This window comes from Pseudophryne corroboree, chromosome 4, assembly GCF_028390025.1.
Source record: "Pseudophryne corroboree isolate aPseCor3 chromosome 4, aPseCor3.hap2, whole genome shotgun sequence".
NCBI lineage: Eukaryota > Metazoa > Chordata > Amphibia > Anura > Myobatrachidae > Pseudophryne > Pseudophryne corroboree.
Window position 1 is genome coordinate 256,265,277 of NC_086447.1, and position 12,060 is coordinate 256,277,336.

General features: G+C 42.7%; 2 protein-coding genes across 11 annotated transcripts in view; one reads left to right on the forward strand and one right to left on the reverse strand.

The window, feature by feature from the left end:
• The window catches only part of MED12L (mediator complex subunit 12L), a 1,138,385-nt gene that overhangs the window by 723,504 nt on the left and 402,821 nt on the right, over window positions 1-12,060 (forward strand). For all 8 annotated transcript variants that reach the window (XR_010175887.1, XM_063916060.1, XM_063916058.1 and 5 more), the window contains 2 exons: window positions 4,721-4,839; window positions 6,607-6,750. Coding sequence is in view for 7 of the 8 variants with exons in the window: in XM_063916060.1 (XP_063772130.1) it covers window positions 4,721-4,839; window positions 6,607-6,750 (263 nt within the window). In the remaining variant the exon portion in view is untranslated. The remainder of the gene's footprint in view (window positions 1-4,720; window positions 4,840-6,606; window positions 6,751-12,060) is intronic.
• P2RY12 (purinergic receptor P2Y12) overlaps window positions 1-12,060 on the reverse strand; it is a 160,570-nt gene that overhangs the window by 78,943 nt on the left and 69,567 nt on the right. For all 3 annotated transcript variants that reach the window (XM_063916066.1, XM_063916067.1, XM_063916065.1), the window contains one exon: window positions 7,885-7,949. The gene's annotated coding sequence lies outside the window, so the exon portion shown is untranslated. The remainder of the gene's footprint in view (window positions 1-7,884; window positions 7,950-12,060) is intronic.

Consider the following 12,060-nt stretch of genomic DNA (forward strand, 5'->3'; position numbering starts at 1 on the left):
AGGCACAAATGGAGGTTGGATGTGCAGCACCCCTTTCACGAACGTCTGAACTTCTGGAAGGGAGGCCAATTGTTTTTGAAAGAAAACTGATAAGGCCGAAATCTGGACCTTGATTGAACCCAATTTTAGGCCCGCATCCACACCCGCCTGCAGAAAATGGAGAAAACGTCCCAACTGAAACTCTTCTGCAGGAGCCTTCTTGGATTCACACCAAGACACATACTTTCTCCAAATACGGTGGTAATGTCTAGACGTTACTCCTTTCCTGGCCGGAATAAGAGTGGGGATGACTTCTTTGGGAATACCCTTTCGAGCTAGGATCCTGCGCTCAACAGCCATGCCGTCAAATGTAGCCGTGGTAAGTCTTGATATACGCACGGCCCCTGCTGCAGCAGGTCCTCGCAAAGAGGAAGAGGCCGAGGATCTTCTATGAGCAACTCCTGAAGATCTGGATACCAAGCCCTCCTTGAGGATTGCTCGAACCCTTGTTCTTCTTATAAGCTTGAGAACTTTTGGTATTAGTGAAAAGTGGAGGGAAGACATACACCGACCGAAACACCCACTGTGACACCAGTGCATCCACTGCTATTGCTTGAAGGTCTCTCGACCTGGAACAATATCTCTGAAGCTTCTTGTTGAAACGAGACGCCATCATGTCTACTTGAGGAACTCCCCAAAGACTTGTCACCTCTCTGAAGACTTCTTGGTGGAGGCCCCACTCTCCTGGTTGGATATCGTGTCTGCTGAGGAAGTCTGCTTCCCAGTTGTCCACTCCCGGAATGAAAATTGCCGACAGAGCTTTTGCATGTCTTTATGCCCAGAGGAGGCTCTTTGTCACCTCTGCCATCGCTGCTCTGCTTTTCGTTCCGCCCTGATGGTTTATGTATGCTACTGCTGTTACATTGTCCGACTGGATCTGCACGGGTTGATCTTGAAGAAGATGTACCGCTTGTAGAAGGCCGTTGTAAATGGCTCTCAATTCCAGAACGTTTATGTGAAGTCAGGTTTCCTGACTAGACCATTTTCCTTGGAAGCTTTTTCCCTGTGTGACTGCTCCCCAACCTCAGAGACTTGCATCCGTGGTTACTAGGACCCAGTCCTGAATCCCGAACCTGCGTCCCTCTAGTAGATGAGAACTGTGTAGCCACCACAGGAGCTCTGGAAGACAGGATTATCTTCTGGTGCATGTGTAGGTGGGATCCGGACCATTTGCCACTGGAATACTCTGGCATGGAATCGGCCAAACTGTATGGCCTCGTAGGCCGCTACCATCTTTCCCAACAATCGAATGCATTGATGGATCGACACTCTTGTTGGTTTCAAAATTTGTTTGACCATTCTCTGGATTTCCAGAGCCTTTTCTACTGGAAGAAATACCCCCTGTACTTCTGTGTCCAGTATTATCCCCAGAAAGGACAATCTTGTCGTTGGTTCCAACTGTGACTTTGGAAAATTCATGATCCAACCGTGTTGTTGGAGTATGGACAGGGAGAGTGCAATGTTCTGCTCCAACCATTCCCTGGATCTCGCTTTTATCAGAAGATCGTCCAGGTAAGGGATTATATTGACTCCTTGCTGTCGCATGAGGACCATCATCTCTGCCATCACCTTGGTGAATACCCTCGGTGCCGTGGAGAGTCCGAACGGCAACGTCTGCAACTGGTAGTGGCAATCCTGTACTGCGAATCTCAGATACGCTTGATGAGGAGGGTAAATGGGAACATGTAAGTAGGCATCTTTTATGTCCACTGACACCATGAAATCCCCTTCCTCCAGACTGGAATTCACTGCCCTCAGAGATTCCATCTTGAACCGTCCGGCTTCGGAACTACAAAGAGGCTTGAATAAAAACCTTCTCCCTGTTGTGACAAGGGCACCAGGACAATGACTTGATCCTGACATAATTTTTGAATTGCAGCTGTTACTACTTCTCTGTCCGGGAGAGAAACTGGCAAGGTCGATTTGAAAAATCCATGGAAAACTATTTGAAAGAGCCATGGGTCCAGGCCAGATTGAACCCAGAGCTGACTGAAAAGTTTCAGACGTGCTCCCACCCAAGCGGACTCCCGCAAGGGAGCCCCAGCATCATGCTGCAGATTTGGCAGAAGCAGGGGTTGATTTCTGCTCCTGCGTTCCTGGATATGCTGTGGACTTTTTTCCTCTTCCCCTCCCTCTACCTGCAAAGAAAGGGGAACCTTTACCCTTTTTGTATTTGTTGGGCCGAAAGGACTGCATCTGAGAGTGATGTGTCTTTTTCGCCGGCGCCGGAGCATAAGGCAAGAATGTCGACTTACCCGCTGTAGCCGCAGAGACTAAAGCATCCAGCCCATCTCCAAACAAGGCCTCACCTTTATACGGGAGAGCCTCCATATTTCTTTTGGAATCTGCGTCAGCATTCCATTGGCGAATCCACAACGCCCTCTGAGCTGAGACTGCCATGGTAGCGGCTTTTGAACCTAAGAGCTCAATATCTTTCATGGCTTCTAGCATGTATGCAGCAGCGTCTTTGATATGACCTAATGTTAGGAGTATCTCGTCCCTATCTATCATGTCAATTTCAGATGACAAGTTATCTGACCATTTTTCGATAGCACTACTCACCCACGCACAAGCAATGGTGGGTCTGAGTAGCGTACCATTGGCCACATAAATAGATTTTAACGTAGTCTCCAACTTGCGGTCTTCCGGCTCCTCTAGTGAAGCCGTCTCAGTGCAGGAAGAATCACCTTTTTAGTTAATCATGACAGGGCACTGTCTAAAACGGGGGGTGACTCCCACCTTTTCCTGTCCTCTGCCGGGAAAGGATAAGCAATCTGAATTCTTTTGGGAATCTGAAATTTCTTTTCAGGGTTTGCCCAAACTCCCTCAAAGAGTGTATTTAGCTTGTGAGACGGAGGGAAAGCTACGTTAATTTTCTTTTCCTTATAAAAATAAGCCTTCTCCTGAGGTAAAGGAGGGGCTTCCGTAACTTCTAAGACCTCCTTCATAGCGACAATCATATATTGAATGCTTTTTGACAATTTAGGATCTATTCCCCTGGAATCACTAGTGTCGACACAGGAATCGGAGTCCGTGTCGGTATCAGTTTGTACTATTTGTGCAATTGGCCTCTTATGTGACCCAGAGGGATCCCCTGTGGATGAAAAGGCAGAACTATAAAAATTACATCTTCCACTGATTTTCTCCAGCTTTCTGCATGAGACTCAGATTTATCCAATCTCTTACTGATATGATTCACACTGTCACGTAATTCTTTCACCCATTCAGGCTCGTGGTGTGCCGGCAGCGCCACCACCTTACAACTCTGTGTCCCTAAAATGGCTCCCTCAGGGGAAGAGCTTCCTACATCAGACATGTCACACACGGGCACAACCACACCACAGACACTCCGGGACTTATAGGGGACAGACCCACAGTAAAATCTGTCAGAAGGACACAGAAAGGATTTGCCAGTTCACAACTCAGCGCTAGTGATATAATCCCTGTGTAACACAAAATGCCCAGAGACCTGTAGCGGCTTTATAATGACAAATTCACCATACAGCACCAAATTATACTGTGCCCCCCCTATTTTGCACCATGATACTTGGTTCAGAAGTAGAGGAGGACCAGCGTTCTTCTCTGCAGCTTTCTAGGAGAAAAAATGGCGTAGAGTAGTGTGCTGGCTGACCGAGGGGGAAGCCCCGCCCCTGTAATGGCGCGTTTCCCCTCAGACTTTTCAATACCATTTTTAATACTGGCGGGGGTAGGACTGTGCCTCAGCATCTTATGTCCCCTTGTTAGCCAGTTTTGAGTAGGTTCATGCTGCTGAGGGCATGAGGCAAGTACAGATCAGTTTGCTAACCCACATTCACTAAGGATTGCTGGCATCTTGCTAATCCATGCACTTCTAAAACCTGAGACATTTGCATAGAAAATGGTGTACCACTTCCACCTCATCATTGGGTCCACATTTTTTAGCCTTGTAAATGTTGTGTAGAATTTTCAGGATTAGAATAAATTGTATTTATATAATGTATGCTGTGTATTTGTGACAGTTGTAAAATATATTCTGTATGTCACCCAGAAACAAACCGCAAGCCCATCTGTGAAAATGCTTGCCAAAGCTAGACATTTTAGGGCTCCGGACAAGATCAGTTGCCAACCCCCACTTGCCCCATCTTAGAGACGAATGACCAAACTGAAGGGAAGTGCCTAGCTCTTGGAGGTTACAATTAGCTCTTTACAAGTGGTAGTAGACCCTTCAACTCCCTCCCCAGGTCACTTCCACTTCCCCCATACTGACTTCTTAGTCACCTTTGCACAGTCGTCTCCCAAATGCCAGCTGTAGTAACTCACTGAAAAATGGAACAAAGAAACATGATCTTAGGGCACACAGGGAATACTGCCGCCCTGCTTGGTGACAGGAGGGACTCAGAGCCCCTCCATGGTAGCTAAAATTGGGCTCTCATAAGTACAAATTGTCACGTAGATAAGGCGTGTGATAGTCTGTACAGAGTGAATAAACTCTGAGCTACGGAGTGTCAGTATGAATACTCTGCCAGACAGCTGTAGCTGACATTTTCAGACTCCTGCAGCCCACATTAGCACCAGGGGTTTGGGCCTTTGTGATGCCTTACTCATAAAAGAAATGGTGCCTGAGGGAGGCAAGTATAAGATGTAAGATGTAATATTACAATGTATGCAGTGAATAACGCTGTATTTTCCTTGTCATATTCAGTTGCAGATGATGGGCAAAGGACGAGGAAGACCGAGCATGAAACATTCCCAACTATGGAGAGCACATTTTCCAGGCTGCAGCACCTGTCCTATTTTGACCAACATCATGTAACATCCCAGGTATTTTCCTTATTGCTTCAGTTGACATTCAGTCGAGGTCATGGAATACAAAATGTCATATTGGTGACTCTTTGCAATAAACATGTTTATTTTCCAGTTCAGTTTCCAGGTTTAGACCGGATGGCCCTCTTGTTGCATCTAATCATCCAGAAGTCAATCTGGCAACACATAAGGTTCCAAATTGGCTAGACACAATTATTTAGGGTCAGATCACAAACAATTTTTGTGGAATCTGGTTGGCTAGTGAAACCACGCACATGCAGATTAGGTAATGCGCCACCTATTATGGACATCAAATCAATGTTATGTGCATCCATCAACTACACTCAAAGGAGGTGCCATATTGGGAGTTTATCTACTATTCTAATATTTACAGATGTGTCCTCTTACATCTTTGCTCCGTGTGGGAAAAGTTGTATTAAACGGAACGCGTGAGTGCTGTGTGACTCGGTAGCGCCAAGTGTATTTTTTTGCGTTTTTCTGTGAAAATGCATCTTAGACGCAAAGTAATGTAATAGGACACACAAGCAGCTTCTTCTGATTGAAATGATTTGCAGCATGCCTATATTCTGTGTGTGACTGCTAAGCTACAGTGTTCTCATGGAAAACACAGTAAGTGGCATTTCGGATGCAGATAGAGTCACAATTACACATAGAATATAGGCATGCTGCATATCATTTTAATCAGCAGAAGCTGCTTGTGCGTCCTATTACATTACTGTGTGTCTGAGGCGCATTTTTTCAGAAAAAAAAGCAAAAAATGTTGCTCAGAGCTACCGAGTCCCACCACGGTATGGTGCAACTTCAAGGGTTGTTTAGCGTGACTGCAGCAAGGATGTAAGAGGACACATCTGTAGGAGATTGAAGCCAATCGCTTTCACTGTAAGCAGTGATATGAGGGTCTTCATGACAATATACACATGACAAATGCGTTCCTAGAATAAAAAACATTCTCATGCCTAATAGTCCAGCTCACACAATGACTGCACTTTAAACTATGACATTGCAATGAAATAACTTCCAGTTTAAGGGGCTGTTTTTCTATCCTGTTTACACCTGGCATGTCACTCTTTCTGCAAAGTATTTGTCTGCATTAAAAACTTTCAAAATATTAGTTAGTATTAATTTTTTTTTATCATGTATCAACTCTTTTTACGGTCATTTCTCTGGTACATTTTGCAGGGTAGGCTATATTTTATATTATTAACCATTGCATACATTGTTCCTGAATTTAATATAAAAAAAACCCCTTTCATTAGACGTCTACACCCTAAAAAAGTTGAAGGAACAAAAATACTTGCTTCTTTTAGTATCTTCAATTTACTTCTATTACTCAGACAGTGTATGCAATACTCTACCAAGCTGTCCCGTGTATTACTAAAGTATCTAGCTAATCTTACCATATGCTAGGTAAGATAGGAACTAGTTATTGTCATTTAAACAATATACAGTCGGTACAACACAATAGTTACAATACAATGCATGATGATATGACACAATGTATACAATAAGTATTTTTGAACATTCGCCATTTAATACAGATTAGCATCCAAAAGTAAATGTGCTGTATATATATTTTGAGAACCTAAATGTTTAGCCTTTTATTTCCTCCTTGATTTTACTGGACCGTAGCCACAATGAGGAATGATACACATTCCTTGTTATATAGACTGAAATGTACTTACCTGTAGACAATGTGCTCCTGTGTGTAGAGTAATTAGTTTTCAAAAAATGACAGCTCTAAGGATCCATTGGTTGTGTTCGCAGATATCAGTGAATGTACTGGAACAAATTACAAGCTTTGCTTCAGGAACATCTTACCATCTTCCTCTGGCTCACCATGTCCAACTTATATTTGATTTAATGGAACCCGCCCTCAACATCAATGGTCTCATTGATTTTGCAGTACAGGTAACAGAGAGTTCTCTCAGACTAATATTGTTCTTGGGTGAATTAAGATACCGGAAAGCTGTGTTGTTCCAAGGCAGTAAATAAAAGCAGTTAGCATCCTTGCACTGGCGATTGTCTCATTAAACAGGTTGTGCCTGGAGCCAAACTTTAATCTCATTATGTTACCATGCAACTAGTGAACTTCTGTGGAAATAACGTGTTCTTCTGCACAGAAGTGGGAGCTGCAAGATATCTGGCTTTCACTAATAATCAGCCTGGTCATTTTAATGAATTCTGAGTAAAACAATTATATGTGTTCTTCAAAGCTTGCCATATGTCTGCCAGAAATCTTTTACGACCTTGAGATGTCTTTTTTGCTTTGATAAGATACAGTAACAACAATTAGTTACACATGAAACACAATAAATGTATAATGTATTAATGAACTCAAGAACTGATTTATTATATCCATATCGTGAAAGTATATATTTATTTTATGAAAACCAATGTTGTGTTACAAGAAAACATAGTCAAAATAAGTTTGTTTTCATGGGCTCCTCCAATGGAAAACATACTTTTTACCGGCGGCTGGGATCCCGGCTGTCATGATTCCAACAGCGGCATCCCGGCCACTAGAATGCCGGCAGCAAGGTGAGCGCTAGAAAGCCCCTTGTGGGCTCGCTGCACTCGCCATGCTGCGAGCACGGTGGCTCGCTGCGCTCGCAACAGGTAATATTCTCCATCTATGGGTGTCATGGACACCCACAGGGGGAGAAAAGCCTGTGGCAACGGTATTCCGGAAGCGACATTTCACTGCCTGACGGGATTCCGGTGTCAGCATTGTGACCGCCAGGATCCCGACAGGCGGTCTTGTGATTGCCTCCCCCTCCAATATGTGGTTCTCTCCTAGCAATACACACAAAGAGAAGCTGTATAGAAATCTATTATCTGTATACAGTCCACATGGCTTGTAAGGAGACCAGCATATGTGCAGACAGAATATGTAATAAAGTGTAAGTTTATTCTGCTCTATTATGTTAAGGTTTTCCTTTGAACTTCTCATCTGGATTAGCCATAGAGCTTATATACATCACATAAATATTAGGCGACGAGATTCTCTTTTAGAAACTAATAGTACAGTATATCAATACTTACCATAGCTGCACAAAGGTTCCATCACTTTCCACTAGTCAGTGTTAGGTGTGGAGCTTAAAGTGGTCCTGAAAAAAATTTAAGAAAATGGCCTCATGGACTCTTCTATATGTATCTTATTAACTTCTATAAAATACAGTGGGTATCATAGTGTACAGTACAGTCTGGATCCTAGTGACTTCTATAAAATACAGTGGGTATCATAGTGTACAGTACAGTCTAGATCAGCGGTGGCCAACCTGTGGCTCTTGAGCCTCATGTGGCTCTTTCTTTATTCAAATGTGGCTCCCGACACTCGAAGTCACGTGACCACAACAGATCTGGAAACTGCTGCACGCCAGACAGGCAGCAGCAGCACTACGGAGACTGAGAACTGAGAGAGCCAGAATCTAGAGGTGAGACACCCACTGGCAAACAGAGGACACATAAGGGGCTGCTGCAATGGCACGAGGTGTATTTTCGGAGGGGCTGTAGTGAAACATGAGGGTCCTGGCAGGAGTGACACAGGAGAGTGCTGGCAGGAGTGACTCAGGGGGGAGCTGGCTGTAGTGACATACTGTAGGAGTGTGCTAGCAGGAGTGACACATGAGGTAGCTGGCTGAAGTGAGACAGTAGGGTATGTGGAAGTGGCTCTTTAAATGTATTTTATGTTGGATCTGGCTTTAAAAATGTATTTTATGTGGATCTGGCTTTTTAAATGTATTTTATACCAAAGGCGTGGCCTAGCAGGCACAAGGCCACACCCCATTTTTGCATGTGCGCCTGTGGCTTGATGTCGGCTCTTTGACATGCCTAACAAGATTTTTTTGCTCTTTGTGTCTGACTGGTTGGCCACCCCTGGTCTAGATACTAGTGACTGCTATAAAATACTGTGGGTATCATAGTGTACAGTACAGTCTGGATCCTAGTGACTTCTATAAAATACAGTGGTTATCGTAGTGTACAGTACAGTCTGGATCCTAGTGACTTCTATAAAATACAGTGGGTATCATAGTGTACAGTACAGTCTGGATCCTAGTGACTTCTATAAAATACAGTGGTTATCGTAGTGTACAGTACAGTCTGGATCCTAGTGACTTCTATAAAAATACAGTGGGTATCATAGTGTACAGTACAGTCTAGATACTAGTGACTGCTATAAAATACTGTGGGTATCATAGTGTACAGTACAGTCTGGATCCTAGTGACTTCTATAAAATACAGTGGGTATCATAGTGTACAGTACAGTCTGGATCCTAGTGACTTCTATAAAATACAGTGGGTATCATAGTGTACAGTACAGTCTGGATCCTAGTGACTTCTATAAAATACAGTGGGTATCATAGTGTACAGTACAGTCTGGATCCTAGTGACTTCTATAAAATACAGTGGGTATCATAGTGTACAGTACAGTCTAGATACTAGTGACTGCTATAAAATACAGCGGGTATATCATAGTGTACAGTACAGTCTGGATCCTAGTGACTTCTATAAAATACAGTGGGTATCATAGTGTACAGTACAGTCTAGATACTAGTGACTGCTATAAAATACAGTGGGTATCATAGTGTACAGTACAGTCTGGATCCTAGTGACTTCTATAAAATACAGTGGGTATCATAGTGTACAGTACAGTCTAGATACTAGTGACTGCTATAAAATACTGTGGGTATCATAGTGTACAGTACAGTCTAGATACTAGTGACTTCTATAAAATACAGTGGGTATCATAGTGTACAGTACAGTCTAGATACTAGTGACTGCTATAAAATACTGTGGGTATCATAGTGTACAGTACAGTCTAGATACTAGTGACTTCTATAAAATACAGTGGGTATCATAGTGTACAGTAGAGTATAGATACTAGTGACTGCTATAAAATACAGTGGGTATCATAGTGTACAGTACAGCCTGGATCCTAGTGATTGCTAAACAGTAAAATACAGTGTTTATAGTGTACAGTACAGACTGGATCCTAGTGACTGCTATAAAATACAGTGGTTATCATAGTGTACAGTATAGTCTAGATCCTAGTGACTTCTATAAAATACAGTGGTTATCATAGTGTACAGTACAGTCTAGATACTAGTGACTGCTATAAAATACAGTGGTTATCGTAGTGTACAGTACAGGCTGGATCCTAGTGACTGCTATAAAATACAGTGGTTATCGTAGTGTACAGTACAGTCTGGATCCTAGTGACTTCTATAAAATACAGTGGTTACTTATCATAGTGTACAGTACAGTCTAGATACTAGTGACTGCTATAAAATACAGTAGGTATCATAGTGTACAGTAGAGTATAGATACTAGTGACTGCTATAAAATACAGTGGGTATCATAGTGTACAGTACAGTCTGGATCCTAGTGACTTCTATAAAATACAGTGGGTATCGTAGTGTACAGTACAGTCTGGATCCTAGTGACTTCTATAAAATACAGTGGGTATCATAGTGTACAGTACAGTCTAGATACTAGTGACTGCTATAAAATACTGTGGGTATCATAGTGTACAGTACAGTCTAGATACTAGTGACTGCTATAAAATACAGTGGGTATCATAGTGTACAGTACAGCCTGGATCCTAGTGATTGCTAAACAGTAAAATACAGTGTTTATAGTGTACAGTACAGTCTGGATCCTAGTGACTGCTATAAAATACAGTGGTTATCATAGTGTACAGTATAGTCTAGATCCTAGTGACTGCTATAAAATACAGTGGTTATCGTAGTGTACAGTACAGTCTGGATCCTAGTGACTGCTATAAAATACAGTGGTTATCGTAGTGTACAGTACAGTCTGGATCCTAGTGACTTCTATACAATACAGTGGTTATAGTGTACAGTACAGTCTAGATACTAGTGACTGCTATAAAATACAGTAGGTATCATAGTGTACAGTAGAGTATAGATACTAGTGACTGCTATAAAATACAGTGGGTATCATAGTGTACAGTACAGTCTGGATCCTAGTGACTGCTATAAAATACAGTAGGTATAGTGTACAGTAGAGTATAGATACTAGTGACTGCTATAAAATACAGTGGGTATCATAGTGTACAGTACAGTCTGGATCCTAGTAATTGCTATACAGTAAAATACCGTGGTTATAGTGTACAGTACAGTCTAGATACTAGTGACTGTTATAAAATACAGTAGGTATCATAGTGTACAGTACAGTCTGGATCCTAGTGACTGCTATAAAATACAGTCAGAGGTGTAGCGTGTAGCCATGGCACCTAGAACAAACTTATGTCACGGCGCCCCCCCCTCCCCATATATATATACTCAAAAACATACCCATATACACATTGCGGCAGGTAGCCTCATATACACATTGCGGCAGGTAGCCCCATATACACATTGCGGCAGGTAGCCCCATATACACATTGCGGCAGGTAGCCCCATATACACATTGCGGCAGGTAGCCCCATATACACATTGCGGCAGGTAGCCCCATATACACATTGCGGCAGGTAGCCCCATATACACATTGCAGCAGGTAGCCCCATATACACATTGCAGAGCAGAGGAGGGAGAGGAAATGTGAGGAAAGGGGAAGGTGCCGGAATGCCGGGCAGCAGGGGCAGAGAGAGGAAACCAGTCCGGAGACCCCTTTTTTACCCCACTTATGCCACCACCGTAAGCTCAGGGCATCGTGAAGGTTTTAAAGATTTTTTACCAACACCAGCATTTGTTGTTATTATTATTATTATTACTATTATTATTATTATTATTATTATTTTATTTTTTCCTAAAGACTTTTCAACAGCAGATGTGCGGGACTCCGCAGTCTGTATTATAACCTGCATGAACTTTATAAGAGACAATATCGCCCACCTGCATGAACTTTATAAGAGACAATATAGCCCACCCTGGGCATTAACCGCACACCTTTAGATTGGCCAGTATACAATAAATACAGTGGCTCACAACAATTAATTCGCATCATATTGTTATATTTGTGATTTCTATATCCAAGTGCAAACTCATATTTAGGTCTGTTCATACATTATCCTTTATTACATCTGATGTGCATTCGTTAGCTAAACACACACACCTTAGGGGTTGAGAACAGTTCTATTGTGGTATATCCACTAAGCTTCTCCATTTACGTATAGGTGGGTTGGAACACCCATCAGAACGAGCAGCACACCCAGGCTAGCTATAGAATAAAGACACTCAGTGCGCAGAACCCTCC